The sequence below is a fragment of the Panulirus ornatus genome, chromosome 9, assembly GCF_036320965.1.
Source record: "Panulirus ornatus isolate Po-2019 chromosome 9, ASM3632096v1, whole genome shotgun sequence".
NCBI lineage: Eukaryota > Metazoa > Arthropoda > Malacostraca > Decapoda > Palinuridae > Panulirus > Panulirus ornatus.
Genome location: NC_092232.1, coordinates 2,130,676 through 2,147,101, shown reverse-complemented (window position 1 = coordinate 2,147,101; position 16,426 = coordinate 2,130,676). Strand labels below are relative to the sequence as shown.

At 41.8% G+C, this 16,426-nt stretch overlaps 1 protein-coding gene across 10 annotated transcripts in view; it reads left to right on the top strand.

The window, feature by feature from the left end:
* The window catches only part of dsh (Segment polarity protein dishevelled), a 184,545-nt gene that overhangs the window by 110,423 nt on the left and 57,696 nt on the right, over window positions 1-16,426 (top strand). For 7 of the 10 annotated variants that reach the window (XM_071664493.1, XM_071664499.1, XM_071664496.1 and 4 more), the window contains 2 exons: window positions 8,735-8,863; window positions 9,102-9,238. In XM_071664493.1, the coding sequence (XP_071520594.1) occupies window positions 8,735-8,863; window positions 9,102-9,238 (266 nt within the window). The remainder of the gene's footprint in view (window positions 1-8,734; window positions 8,864-9,101; window positions 9,239-16,426) is intronic. The other 3 variants (XM_071664501.1, XM_071664500.1, XM_071664494.1) reach the window with 1 other exon arrangement.

Below are 16,426 nucleotides of genomic sequence, written 5' to 3'. Positions count from 1 at the left end.
CTCTGCAACCCCCCCCCCACCCCACACACACACACACACACACACACACACGCACACACACACACACGCATGCACGCACCCATGCACACACCTTCATTTTAAAGTCTTTTTCTTTATATCACCTTTTCCTTACAGTCCCCAGAGCTTGATCTTAGTAACTTTTGTTTTCCTATTTTGATTCCTTATTCTGCATCACCTGTCTTTCCCTGTCCAAACCCAATGCCTATTTACATGATCTGTATGTTCTCTTTCACTCTTTTACATTGCCTCCTCTGCATATGCTGTTTCACTTTGCACTCTATAACATTGCCTCCTCTGCACCTGCTGTTCCAGTTTGTACTCTGTATTCCTAGCTCTGCCCTAACTAACTATTCTACATTCTTGATTCCTCACCCTGTACCACTTCCTTCTCTTTTCACCTGGGTTTCCATCTATATCACTTGCCCTTTCACTACAAACCCCTCTCCACATCCCAGATTTTTTCTTCCAGATTTAAGCTACTTTCTTTCAAAACTAGATTTACTTCTTCATTTCCATCACATTCACCTTCCAGTACACAACCCTGTCTATTGCCCATGCCTCACAACCATGTAATATTGTTGGAACTACTGTTCCTTCAAACATACCCATTTTTGTTTGAGATAATGTTCTCTCTTTCCACACATTCTTCATTGCTCCAAAAACCTTTCCCCCCTCCGCTACTGTATGACTCACATCTGCTTCCATGGTTACATTCATTGCCAAGTCCACTCCCAGATATTTAAAACACTTCACTTCCTCCATTTTTCTCCATTCAAATTCACATTGCCTTTAACTTATCCCTCAACATTGCTGAACATGATAAGCTTGCTTTTATTCACATTTACTCTCAACTTTTTCGTTTCATACACTTTTCCAAATGTCACCAGCTTCTGCGGTTTCTTACTTGAATCAGCCACCAGTGCTGTATCATTGGTATACAGCTGGCTCACTTCACAGGCCCTTTCATCCCAAACACTCTGCATACTTGCCCCTTTCTCCAAAACTCTTTGATTTACCTCCCTCACCACCCCATCCATAAACAAATTAGTCAACCATGGTGACATAACATACCCTTGCTGCAGACCAACCTTCACAGGGAATCAATCATTCTCATCCTACTTGTTCCTGTGCCTTACACCCTTGATGAAATACTGTCAGTGCTCCAAGCAGCTTACTTCCTGTACCATATATTCTTAAGACTTTCCACAAAGCATCTCTATCAACCCTATCACATGCCTTCTCCAGATCCATAAATGCCACATACAAATTCATCTGTTTTCCTAAGAATTTCTCACACTTTTCAAAGCAAACACCTGATCCACACATCCTCTACCTCTTTTGAAACCACACTGCTCCTCCCCAATCTGATGCTCTGTACATGCCTTCGTCCTCACAATCAATATCCTCCCATATATTTTTCCAAGTATGCTCAACAAACTTATTTCTCTCTAGTTTGAAAGCTCACCTTTATCCCATTTCCCTTTGTACAGTTGGCACTATACATGCATTCCTCCAATATTCAGGCATTTCACACATCCTTTACCACTTTTGAAACCACACTGCTCCTCCCCAGTCTGATGCTCTGTACATCCCTTTGTCCTCATAATCAATACCCTCCCATATATTTTTCCAAGTATACTCAACAGACTTATTTTCTCTCTAGTTTGAATGCTCACCTTATCCCATTTCCCTTTGTACAGTTGTCACTATACATGCATTCCTCCAATATTCAGGCATTTCACCATGATCCATATATACATTGAATATCCTAACCAACCAATCAACAACACAGTCACCCCCTTTCTTAATAATTCCAAGAGCAGTACCATCCAAACCCGCCACTCTTCTGGATTTCATCTTCCTCAAGGCATTTATCACCTCTTCTCTTTTCTCCAAACCACTCTCCCTGGCTTTCTCATTTGCATACCACCCAAACCTAGACATCCTACATTTGCCACTTTATCATCAAACACATTTCACAGTCCTTCAAATTACTTGTTCCATTTCCTTCTCACTTCACATTAGCTTTTATTACTTCCCCTTTTTCAGCCTTTACCGATACTCCCATTTGTTCTCTTGTCATTCACACATTATTTACCACCTTCCAAAATGTCTTTTCCTTCCTTCAAACTACCCGCCATTTCCCACATTAGCGAGGTAGCGTAAACAGAGGACTGGGCCTTTGAGGGAATATCCTCACTTGGCCCCCTTCTCTGTTCCTCTTTTGGAAAAAAAAAAAAAATGTCTTTTATTCTCCCTAAAGTTTAATGCTGCTGTCTCACCCCAACTCTCATTTGCCCTCTTTGTCAACCTTTGCACCTTCTACTTGACCTGCTGCTTTTTCTTATACATCTCCCAATCATTTGCACTCCTTTCTTGTTAGTAGTGCCCAAATACCTCTCTTTTCTCTTTCACTAACAACTTTACTTCTTTGTTCCATCCTATTTGTGAACTTTTCCTCATTACTTATTCTCTACAAACTGTACACTTTCGATTTAATGGGCTAAGAGGGGGAAGGGCTGTCCATTAATGCTGACAGTCTGTTAAATTGAATGTAACCTATGGGCCATTTTTTGATACAATATGCAATACACCCCCTCCCTAACATACATCTGAGATCTGTTCTCACCGACCAGTCAGATCTCGAAATGGACATAAGTTGGATGCATGTCTACATGACATGTAGAAATTCATATACTTGTACAGGATTCTTTTATCCTACTCAATTTCTATCATGATTATCTCATTTTTTATTAGCCAGCTTAAGCCCATAGCGTGGGCTATGGATAGAGTTGTGCGCAGGAGGGTGGATGTGCTGGAAATGAAATGTTTGAGGACAATGTGTGTTGTGAGGTGGTTTGATCGAGTAAGTAATGTAAGGGTAAGAGAGATGTGTGGAAATAAAAAGAGTGTGGTTGAGAGAGCAGAAGAGGGTGTTTTGACATGGTTTGGGCACATGGAGAGAATGAGTGAGGAAAGATTGACAAAGAGGATATATGTGTCAGAGGTGAAAGGAACAAGGAGAAGTGGGAGACCAAATTGGAGGTGGAAAGATGGAGTGAAAAAGATTTTGTGTGATCGGGGCCTGAACATGCAGGAGGGTGAAAGGAGGGCAAGGAATAGAGTGAATTGGATCGATGTGGTATACCGGGGTTGACGTGCTGTCAGTGGATTGAATCAGGGCATGTGAAGCGTCTGGGGTAAACCATGGAAAGTTTTGTGTTGCCTGGATGTGGAAAGGGAGCTGTGGTTTCGGGCATTATTGCATGACAGCTAGAGACTGAGTGTGAACGAATGGGGCCTTTGTTGTCTTTTCCTAGTGCTACCTCGCACACATGAGGGGGGAGGGGGTGGTATTCCATGTGTGGCGAGGTGGCGATGGGAATGAATAAAGGCAGACAGTGTGAATTGTGTGCATGGGTATATATGTATGTGTCTGTGTGTGTATATATATGTGTACATTGAGATGTATAGGTATGTATATTTGCGTGTGTGGACGTGTATGTATATACATTGTGTATGGTGGTGGGTTGGGCCATTTCTTTCGTCTGTTTCCTTGCGCTACCTCGCAAACGCGGGAGACAGCGACAAAGCAAAAAAAAAAAAAGTATATGATTCTGTAGTTTTTTACGTTCTATAAAAATCAAGATTCTTTAGTATATTTTTCATCATTTTCATTTTTTTTATTAATATTTTTTCTGGTCGTATGTACGGATGGTCATAAGTCGCATAGGTCATAACTGGTGATCAGGTGTATACAATAATACAATATACAGTTAATACGCTCTTTTTTAAGTCCTTTATCACTTCATGCCATTTTGAATTGTAAGGATCGCAGTATTTTTTAATGAATAGTCACAATTCTCTGTATAAGACCTGACCGCTCGATAGCTTGATGCAGACTGAGACTGAAACAAAGCGAGCCTGCCCAATGCTACTATAAACAAGTGCAATATGAAATGCACATGGTGCGGCATTTAAGATTTTTTTAATTCTTTTAAAATATTTTTGGGCCATTTCTTTCGTCTGTTTCCTTGTGCTACCTCGCAAACGCGGGAGACAGCGACAAAGCAAAAAAAAAAAAAAAAGTTATTTTTGATTAATGTATTATTATTTGCCCTGGTTGTTAAGTATGTATTGAGGTCCGTTGAATTGAAGGTTTACTGTATGTCCAAACCATTTCAACACACTCTCTTCTGCTCATGCAACCATGCTCTTTATTACCACATTTCTCTCTTACCCTTTCATTACTTACTCAATCAAACCACCTCACACCACGTGGATCCATCCTCCTCTGTACCACCGTATCTTAAGCATATTCCTTGCAACCAGATAATATTGTTGGAACTACTATTCCATCAAACACACCCGTTTTTGGTGTCCGAGATAATGTTCTGTCTTTGCACATTTTTCATCACTCCCAGAACCTTATCCCCCTCCCCCACTTTATGGCTCACTTCCATTTCCATAGTTCCATTTACAGCAAAGTCCACCCCCAGATATCTAAAACACCTCACTACCTCCAGTTTTTCTTCATTCAAACTCACATTCCAACTAACTTATCCCTTAACCTTGCTGATCCTAATTACCTTCCTCCTCTTATTGACATTTCCTCTCAAGTGTCTCCTTTCAAACACTTTTCCAAACTCAGTCACCAACTTCTACAGTTTCCCACTCAAGTCAGCCACCAGTGCTGTATCATCAGTGAACAGCAATTGACTCACTTCCCACTCCCTCTCATCCCTAACAGGCTGCATTCTCTTTCCTCTCCCTAGAACTCTTGCATTTACCTCCCTTACCATCCCATCCATGAACAAATTATACAACCATGGGGACATCATACATTCTTGCCACAGACTGACCTTCACTGGAAACCAATCACTCATCTCTCTTTCATGAGACCCCTTTCATGAAACGTATCCTGGGGTTGGGTAATAATGATAGTAATTTTTTTTTTGAGTTTGGTAAAGTGTGTGAAAGAAGAAAGTTAAGAGTAAATGTGAATAAGTGCAAGGTTATTAGGTACAGTAGGGTTGAGGGTCAAGTCAATTGGGAGGTAAGTTTGAATGGAGAAAAACTGGAGGAAGTAAAGTGTTTTAGATATCTGGGAGTGGATCTGGCAGCGGATGCAACCATGGAAGCGGAAGTGGATCATAGGGTGGGGGAGGGGGCGAAAATCCTGGGAGCCTTGAAGAATGTGTGGAAGCCGAGAACATTATCTCGGAAAGCAAAAATGGGTATGTTTGAAGGAATAGTGGTTCCAACAATGTTGTATGGTTGTGAGGCGTGGGCTATGGATAGAGTTGTGAGCAGGAGGGTGGATGTGCTGGAAATGAGATGTTTGAGGACAATATGTGGTGTGAGGTGGTTTGATCGAGTAAGTAATGTAAAGGTAAGAGAGGTGTGTGGAAATAAAAAGAGCGTGGTTGAAAGAGCAGAAGAGGGTGTTTTGAAATGCTTTTGGGCACATGGAGAGAATGAGTGAGGAAAGATTGACCAAGAGGATATATGTGTCGGAGGTGGAGGGAACGAGGAGAAGTGGGAGACCAAATTGGAGGTGGAAATATGGAGTGAAAAAGATTTTGAGTGATCGGGGCCTGAACATGCAGGAGGGTGAAAGGCGTGCAAGGAATAGAGTGAATTGGATCGATGTGGTATACTGGGGTGGACGTGCTGTCAATGGATTGAATCAGGGCATGTGAAGCATCTGGGGTAAACCATGGAAAGTTCTGTGGGGCCTGGATGTGGAAAGGGAGCTGTGGTTTTGGTGCATTATTGCACGACAGCTAGAGACTGAGTGTGAACGAATGGGGCCTTTGTTGTCTTTTCCTAGCGCTACCTCGCACACATGAGGGGGGAGGGGGATGTTATTCCATGTGTGGGGAGGTGGCGATGGGAATGAATAAAGGCAGACAGTGTGAATTGTGTGCATGGGTATATATGTATGTGTCTGTGTGTGTATATATATGTGTACATTGAGATGTATGGGTATGTATATTTGTGTGTGTTGACGTGTATGTATATATATGTGTATGGTGGTGGGTTGGGCCATTTCTTTCGTCTGTTTCCTTGCGCTACCTCGCAAACGCGGGAGACAGCGACAAAGCAAAATAAAAGATTTTTTTTTTTTTTTTTTTTTTTGCTTTGTCGCTGTCTCCCGCGTTTGCGAGGTAGCGCAAGGAAACAGATGAAAGAAACGGCCCAACCCACCCCCATACACATGTATATACATACGTCCACACACGCAAATATACATACCTACACAGCTTTCCATGGTTTACCCCAGACGCTTCACATGCCTTGATTCAATCCACTGACAGCACGTCAACCCTGGTATACCACATCGCTCCAATTCACTCTATTCCTTGCCCTCCTTTCACCCTCCTGCATGTTCAGGCCCCGATCACACAAAATCTTTTTCACTCCATCTTTCTACCTCCAATTTGGTCTCCCTCTTCTCCTCGTTCCCTCCACCTCCGACACATATATTCTCTTGGTCAATCTTTCCTCACTCATTCTCTCCATGTGCCCGAACCATTTCAAAACACCCTCTTCTGCTCTCTCAACCACGCTCTTTTTATTTCCACACATCTCTCTTACCCTTACGTTACTTACTCGATCAAACCACCTCACACCACACATTGTCCTCAAACATCTCATTTCCAGCACATCCAGCCTCCTGCGCACAACTCTATCCATAGCCAACGCCTCGCAACCATACAACATTGTTGGAACCACTATTCCTTCAAACATACCCATTTTTGCTTTCCGAGATAATGTTCTCGACTTCCACACATTCTTCAAGGCTCCCAGAATTTTCGCCCCCTCCCCCACCCTATGATCCACTTCCGCTTCCATGGTTCCATCCGCTGCCAGATCCACTCCCAGATATCTAAAACACTTCACTTCCTCCAGTTTTTCTCCATTCAAACTCACCTCCCAATTGACTTGACCCTCAACCCTACTGTACCTAATAACCTTGCTCTTATTCACATTTACTCTTAACTTTCTTCTTTCACACACTTTACCAAACTCAGTCACCAGCTTCTGCAGTTTCTCACATGAATCAGCCACCAGTGCTGTATCATCAGCGAACAACAACTGACTCACTTCCCAAGCTCTCTCATCCCCAACAGACTTCATACTTGCCCCTCTTTCCAAAACTCTTGCATTCACCTCCCTAACAACCCCATCCATAAACAAATTAAACAACCATGGAGACATCACACACCCCTGCAGCAAACCTACATTCACTGAGAACCAATCACTTTCCTCTCTTCCTACACGTACACATGCCTTACATCCTCGATAAAAACTTTTCACTGCTTCTAACAACTTGCCTCCCACACCATATATTCTTAATACCTTCCACAGAGCATCTCTATCAACTCTATCATATGCCTTCTCCACATCCATAAATGCTACATTCAAATCCATTTGCTTTTCTAAGTATTTCTCACATACATTCTTCAAAGCAAACACCTGATCCACACATCTTGTACCACTTCTGATACCACACTGCTCTTCCCCAATCTGATGCTCTGTACATGCCTTCACCCTCTCAATCAATATCCTCCCATATAATTTACCAGGAATACTCAACAAACTTATACCTCTGTAATTTGAGCACTCAGGCACCTCACCATGAGTCATACATACATTAAATAACCTTACCAACCAGTCAACAATACAGTCACCCCCTTTTTTAATAAATTCCACTGCAATACCATCCAAGCCTGCTGCCTTGCTGGCTTTCATCTTCCACAAAGCTTTTACTACCTCTTCTCTGTTTACCAAATCATTTTCCCTAACCCTCTCACTTTGCACACCACCTCGACCAAAACACCCTATATCTGCCACTCTATCATCAAACACATTCAACAAACCTTCAAAATACTCACTCCATCTCCCTCTTATGATAATATTTTTTTTTCATGCTTTTTCACTGTTTTCCCCGTTAGTGTGGTAATGCCAAGAGCAGATGAAGAAAGGCCACATATACTAGCATCCATTCTCTGGCTGTCATGTGTAATGCTCTGAAACCACAGCCAAGACCTACAGACCTTTCCTTAGTTTCCTACAGCTGCTTCATATGCCCAGGTTCAGTCCATTGGCTGCTTATCATCCTCTCATACCACATTGCTCCAGTTCACTCTTATCTCATACATGCCTTTCATGGTCCTGCATGTTCAGGCCACAACCTTTCAAAACCTCTATCACTCCATCCCTCCATCTCCATTTTGGTCTCCTCCATCCTGTCCATTCCACTTATGGCACGTACATCCTTTTTGTCAACCTCTCCTCTCATTCTCTCCTTGGGTCCTAACCATTTCAGCACACCCTCTTTATCTCTCTCAACCACATTGTTATTACGACACCTCTCTTTTACCCGTTTATTACTTAAGTGCTGATACCACCTCACACTGCCTATTGTCCTTAAACATTTCATTTCCAACACATCTATCCTCCTATGCACATCTTCATCTATAGCCCATGCCTCACATCCATATGATATTGTTGGATCTACTATATCTTCAGACATAACCATTTTTGCTCTTCCAGACAGTGATATGAATTCATGATATTGTAGTCTTTCTGGCAGGTCACATGATCATGTTTTTGAAAACGAATTTAAGATATATTTTTTCAGATTGTAGATTTTAATTACTATTCTTTATTGTCGTTGGTTATTTTGAGTTATATCACATTTCAGAGGGGCGGTAGCATTAGACGGACGTATTGAGCCTGGAGACATGATTTTACAAGTTAATGACATAAACTTTGAAAATATGAGTAATGATGAAGCAGTTAGGGTGTTAAGAGAAGTAGTCCAAAAACCTGGGTGAGTAGTTCGATTTTTTAACCATTTATGAAATAATTTTCAAAAACTGGATAAAATAATGCTATAGTTGGGGAAACACATTAACAGCAAAGTATGTCATAATTGGTGAAACATATTAATAGCATGACATTCCTCATTTTTTGTTTAATATTTTGTCCTTTATTTTGGCATACATGATTAGAATTGAGATCTTGTTTTTGAGAGAAGCCATTAGATTCTCTCCTCTTTCATTAAACAGGCCCATCAAGCTTGTAGTAGCGAAGTGTTGGGATCCCAATCCAAAGGGATACTTCACCATACCTCGCACGGAACCTGTCCGGCCCATCGACCCTGGTGCGTGGGTTGCACACACTCAAGCATGCCGAGGAATTCCAGGTTGAGTGTAGCCATGTTTTATTGTATCTGCAGTGTTACTGATGATAACTATAATGCACTTGAGAGCATGAAGGAGCTCTCTGAAAGGGGAAAAGCAACTGAAAATATAATTTTTCTCTTGTAGTAAGATCAAGATGCCATGCTGTATTATTACGTTGTGTTAGAGATACATTCTGGTGTCATCTGCTTGTGTCTGTCTGGGCATTTTCATGTGAATTGTTCCAGCTTCATTTGGTATGCAGTTTTACCCTCTCTTAGTTAAACTGTTTGATTTTGCAATATTATTAGATGTTGTACTTTATTTATAGCATACTTTACATCTGAATATGAGGTCTTTGCATTGCAAATGTCACAAAAAATAAATTTTGCTGGAGATTTAACCTTGTTGATGAGTACTTTATACGTGTGTTTGGATATTCAGAGCAATGCACTGGATATTCAGAGCAAATGCACCCTAATGAAACTTATGGCGAAAAGAAATATCTTATCTGATATTCTTTTGGAAATTTATTTTTCATTTATGATATTTACCTGTTTGTAAAGGAGGTAAATGCAAGAGTCCTGGAAAGAGGGGCAAGTATGAAGTCTGTTGGGGATGAGAGAGCTTGGGAAGTGAGTCAGTTGTTGTTCGCTGATGATACAGCGCTGGTGGCTGATTCATGTGAGAAACTGCAGAAGCTGGTGACTGAGTTTGGTAAAGTGTGTGGAAGAAGAAAGTTGAGAGTAAATGTGAATAAGAGCAAGGTTATTAGGTACAGTAGGGGTGAGGGTCAAGTCAATTGGGAGGTGAGTTTGAATGGAGAAAAACTGGAGGAAGTGAAGTGCTTTAGATATCTGGGAGTGGATCTGTCAGCGGATGGAACCATGGAAGCGGAAGTGGATCATAGGGTGGGGGAGGGGGCGAAAATTTTGGGAGCCTTGAAAAATGTGTGGAAGTCGAGAACATTATCTCGGAAAGCAAAAATGGGTATGTTTGAGGGAATAGTGGTTCCAACAATGCTGTATGGTTGCGAGGCGTGGGCTATGGATAGAGATGTGCGCAGGAGGATGGATGTGCTGGAAATGAGATGTTTGAGGACAATGTGTGGTGTGAGGTGGTTTGATCGAGTAAGTAACGTAAGGGTAAGAGAGATGTGTGGAAATAAAAAGAGCGTGGTTGAGAGAGCAGAAGAGGGTGTTTTGAAATGGTTTGGGCACATGGAGAGAATGAGTGAGGAGAGATTGACCAAGAGGATATATGTGTCGGAGGTGGAGGGAACGAGGAGAAGAGGGAGACCAAATTGGAGGTGGAAAGATGGAGTGAAAAAGATTTTGTGTGATCGGGGCCTGAACATGCAGGAGGGTGAAAGGAGGGCAAGAAATAGAGTGAATTGGAGTCATGTGGTATACAGGGGTTGACGTGCTGTCAGTGGATTGAAGCAAGGCATGTGAAGCATCTGGGGTAAACCATGGAAAGCTGTGTAGGTATGTATATTTGCGTGTGTGGACGTGTGTATGTACATGTGTATGGGGGGGGGGGGTTGGGCCATTTCTTTCGTCTGTTTCCTTGCGCTACCTCGCAAACGCGGGAGACAGCGACAAAGTATAAAAAAAAAAAAAAAAAAAAAAAAAAACCTGTTTCAATAAAGTATTTTGACTGTAGTGATACCTTTTTGATATTTTGGTTGCAGTCATTGTACAGTTTTCATTATTAAATATGAATTTTTTATTGAATTAGTAGTGGCCATCAGATACATGACTTGATTTGTTTATTCAGAATTATGATTTTATGAAAGGAACAATCAGAACCAAATGTTTTCTTTTTAAACATTTTTATCAGCACAGTAGGGTGCCTCCTTTGGATCCTCTTCTGCCAAGACCTCTGTGTCTTTCTCTAGAGTACTAAATCATTAAACTACCCTGCATTTTCTTTCTACCATACCCTCATTTTCTTTCATACCCATTCCTAGTCACCTGTTCTGGTAATTATCAGACGTTTAGCACTCTCTTGTACAGATGATTTACCAAAATGTGGTGACTTACACTTGAAGAAATTTTTTTAGGTCTGTAGGGATGTGTTTTGGTGTGAAGTATGTGCTTACCTTTTCTGCATATTATCTGGTCTTGCCATGTGTCTCTAGTTCAGTAGGTCTGCTTCCATTTTGGCACCTGCAGGATATTTTTTGTAAGAGGAGTGGGTCAGAATTGGTAGCACAAGCCTTCAGTGGTGGTGATAGAGGCTGCTCCCTAGCAGTTACCCATATTCCTGGTCGTGTCCTCTCCAGTCTTCATGCTGGTAGTAGATATTTATATTGGCAGGTAAATCCATTTCATAATGGTGATATTGATATAATATTTTGTATGAAGTCTGTTGGGGATGAGAGAGCTTGGGAAGTGAGTCAGTTGTTGTTCGCTGATGATACAGCGCTGGTGGCTGATTCATGTGAGAAACTGCAGAAGCTGGTGACTGAGTTTGGTAAAGTGTGTGGAAGAAGAAAGTTAAGAGTAAATGTGAATAAGAGCAAGGTTATTAGGTACAGTAGGGTTGAGGGTCAAGTCAATTGGGAGGTGAGTTTGAATGGAGAAAAACTGGAGGAAGTGAAGTGTTTTAGATATCTGGGAGTGGATCTGGCAGCGGATGGAACCATGGAAGCGGAAGTGGATCATAGGGTGGGGGAGGGGGCGAAAATTCTGGGGGCCTTGAAGAATGTGTGGAAGTTGAGAACATTATCTCGGAAAGCAAAAATGGGTATGTATGAAGGAATAGTGGTTCCAACAATGTTGTATGGTTGCGAGGCGTGGGCTATGGATAGAGTTGTGCGCAGGAGGATGGATGTGCTGGAAATGAGATGTTTGAGGACAATGTGTGGTGTGAGGTGGTTTGATCGAGTGAGTAACGTAAGGGTAAGAGAGATGTGTGGAAATAAAAAGAGCGTGGTTGAGAGAGCAGAAGAGGGTGTTTTGAAGTGGTTTGGGCACATGGAGAGGATGAGTGAGGAAAGATTGACCAAGAGGATATATGTGTCGAAGGTGGAGGGAACGAGGAGAAGAGGGAGACCAAATTGGAGGTGGAAAGATGGAGTGAAAAAGATTTTGTGTGATCGGGGCCTGAACATGCAGGAGGGTGAAAGGAGGGCAAGGAATAGAGTGAATTGGAGCGATGTGGTATACCGGGGTTGACGTGCTGTCAGTGGATTGAATCAAGGCATGTGAAGCGTCTGGGGTAAGCCATGGAAAGCTGTGTAGGTATGTATATTTGCGTGTGTGGACGTATGTATATACATGTGTATGGGGGGGGTTGGGCCATTTCTTTCGTCTGTTTCCTTGCGCTACCTCGCAAACGCGGGAGACAGCGACAAAGTATAATAAAAAAATAAATAATTTTGTATTTTGTGTGTATGATACTATGAACAGTCATTTATGAGCAAATGTATGTAGAAAAAATAATAGACCAAAAACTGTCACAAATTGACAGCTATCATAGCATTATGCTGGTGGTAGCACACTTTGCAACATAATCACTTTTTAATGGTGTAGTTTTAGAATAACAAAAAGGATACACAATTGTGTTAACACCAAGAAGAAGGGAGGATGTTTATCGAGCATGGAGGGAATGGATCAAGAATAGTGTGGGAGCAAGGAAAGAAGAGAATTTTGAAGTATGCATGGGAATGTGTATCTGTGAATATAAAGATTGTGGGAGGTAAGGGTGAGATGAAGCATTTCTGGAGAAATTTAAATGACTATATAGATTGGTGTACATGGGGTGTTCGGTGTTGTAAATGGAAATGGTGAAGAGCTTGTAGATTTGGGTGCTGAAAAAGGACTGGTGATTGGGAATACCTGGTTTAAAAAGAGAGATATACATAAGTATATGTATGTGAGTAGGAGAGATGGCCTGAGAGCGTTATTGGATTACATGTAAATTGACAGGCATGTGAAAAAGAGACTTTTGGATGTTAATGTGCTGAGAAGGCAACTGGGGGATGTCTGATCATTATCTTGTGGAGGCGAAGGTGAAGATATGTAGCTTTCAGAAAAGAAGAGAGAATGTTGGGGTGAAGAGAGTGGTGAGAGTGAGAATGTTGGGGTGAAGAGAGTGGTGAGAGTAAGTGAACTTGGAAAGGAAACTTGTGTGAGGAAGTATCAGGAGAGACTGAGTGCAGAATGGAAAAAGGTGAGAGCAACTGACGTAAGGGGAGTGGGGGAGGAATGGGATGTATTTAGGGAAGCAGTGATGGCTTGTGCAAAAGATGCCTGTGGCATGAGAAAGGTGGGAGGTGGGCAGATTAGAAAGGGAAGTGAGTGGTGGGATGAAGAAGTAAGATTGTTAATGAAAGAGAAGAGAGAGGCTTTTGGACAATTTTTCGCAGGGAAATAGTGCAAATGACTGGGAGATGTATAAAATAAAAAGGCAAGAGGTCAAGAGAAAGGTGCAAGAGGTGAAAAAGAGCGCAGATGAGAGTTGAGGTGAGAGAGTATCATTAAATTTTAGGGAAAAAAAAAGATGTTTTAGAAAGAGGTAAACAAAGTGCGTAAGACGAGAACAAATGGGAACATCGATGAAGGGGGCAAGTGGGGAGGTAATAACAAGTAGTAATGAAGTGAGAAGGAGATGGAGTGAGTATTTTGGAGGTTTGTTGAATGTGTTTGATGATAGAGCATAAGATATAGGGTGTTTTGGTCGAGGTGGTGTGCGAAGTGAGAGGGTCAGGGAAAATGATTTGGTAAACAGAGAAGAGGTAGTGAAAGCTTTGTGGAAGATGAAAGGTGGCAAGGCGGCGGGTTTGGATGGTATTGCAGTGGAATCTATTAAAAAAGGGGGGTGACTGTGTTGTTGACTGGTTGGTGAGGATATTCACTGTATGTATGGTTCATGTTGAAGTGCCTGAGGATTGGCAGAATGCCTGTATAGTGCCATTGTACAAAGGCAAATGGGATAAAGGCGAGTGTTCAAGTTACAGAGGTATAAGTTTGTTGAGTATTCCTGGGAAAGTGTATGCAAGGGTATTGATCGAGAGGGTGAAAGCATGTATAGAGCATCAGATTAGGGAAGAGCAGTGTGGTTTCAGAAGTGGTAGAGGATGTGTGGATCAGGTGTTTGCTTTGAAGAGTGTGTGTGAGAAATACTAAGAAAAACAGATTGATTTGTATGTAACATTTATGGATTTGGAGAAGGCATTTGATAGAGTTGATAGAGATGGTCTGTGGAAGGTATTCAGAGTATATGGTGTGGGAGATAAGTTGGTAGAAGTAGTGAAAAGTTTTTATCGAAGATGTAAGGCATGTGTACGAGTAGGAAGAGAGGAAAGTGAGTGGTTCCCAGTGAATGTTGGTTTGTGGTGGGGGTGTGTGACGTCTACATGGCTGTTTAATTTGTAAATGGATGGGGTTGTTAGGGAGGTTAATGCAAGAGTTTTGAAGAGAGGGGCAAGTATGCAGTCTGTTGTGGATGAGAGGGCTTGGGAAGTGAGTCAGTTGTTGTTCGCTGATGATACAGTGCTGGTGGCTGATTTGGGTGAGAAACTGCAGAAGTTGGTGACTGAGTTTGGTGAAGTGTGTGAAAAAAGAAAGCTGAGAGTAAATGTGAATAAGATCAAGGTTATTAGGTTCAGTAGGGTTGAGGGACAAGTTGATTGGGAGGTAAGTTTGAATGGAGAAAAACTAGAGGTAGTGAAGTGTTTTAGATATCTGGGAGTGGATTTAGCAGTGGATGGAATCATGGAAGTTGAAGTGAGTCACAGGGTGGGGAAGGGGATGAAGGTTCTAGGAGCGTTGAAGAATGTGTAGAAGGCGAAAACATTATCATAGAGCAAAAATGGGTATGTTTGAAGGAATGGTGGTTTCAGTAATGTTATATGATTGCAAGGCATGGGCTATAGATAGGGTTATGCGGTGGAGGGTAGATGTGCTGGAAATGAGATGTTTGAGGACAATCTGTAGTGTGTGGTAATAAAAAGAGTGTTGTTGAGAGAGCAGAAGATGGTTGTAATGAAATGGTTTGGTCACATGGAGGGAATGAGTGAGGAAAGATTGACAAAGAGGATATATGTGTCAGAGGTGGAGGGAACGAGGAGAAGTGGGAGACCAAATCAGAGGTGAAAGGATAGAGAGAAAAAGGTTTTGAGTGATCGGGCCCTGGACATAAAGGAGGGTGAAAGGCGTGCAAAGAATAGAATGAATTGGAACTAAGTGGTATACCAGGGTCACCATGCTGTTAATGGATTGAACCAGGGCATGTGAAGTGTCTGGAGTAAATCATGGAAAGTTGTGTGGGGCTTGGATGTGGAAAGGGAGCTGTGGTTTCAGTGCATTACACATGACAGCTAGAAACTGAGTGTGAAAGAATGTGGCCTTCGTTGTCTTTTCGAAGCACTTCCTTACATATGCGAGGGGGGAGGGGGTGCCATTTCATGTGTGGCGGGATTGGCAACATGGAATGGGATGAAGGCAGCAAGTTTGAATATGTCTGTGTATGTATATGTATGTATATATTGAAATGTATAGGTATATTCCCGTTTTCTCCTCTAACTCCACTTTAGATGACTCTAACATTCCTTCACCCCCTGATGCTCCTCTTACTAGCCCTACACCCCTTCCAGTAATCTCTTTTCAGTCTGTTCAAAAATGCTTTTTTCTATAGACACAAGCAAGGTTTAAGGTACTGATGTCTTTCATCCCCATGTAGTGAAAGAGTGTCTCTCTGAACTTGCATCTGTGCTTGCTAGTCTTTCTTTTTCTGTTTAAAAACCAAATTTTTTCTTTCTCCTTGTAAGCATGCATTGATACATCCCATCCTCAAGAAAGGTGACTATTCTGACACCTAACTATTGTCCTATTGCTTTGACATCCGTCATTTCCAAAGTCTTTAAATCCCCTCCTCATCTCCTATGTCCTTAAACCTCAAAAATCATAGTATTCTCTCTGATTGCCAGTATGGCTTCTGTAAGGTGAGATTCACTGGTGATATTCTTCCTATCGTACTAATGTCTGGTTGTCATCCCAGGAAGATTTTGGGGAGTCACGTTTGTGACATCAATCTGGTAAAGAAATTTAAATGTGTTCAGGTCCCTGTTTGTTCTTCTCGCTTTCAAGATGGGCAGTTTTTAGGCTTCTTACCTTTCAATATAACACTGCTCTCTTCATTATGGTACCTTCTTTGTTGCCATATTTAGGACCTACTCTATGAGCTCTTTGTGGTTCTTTAGG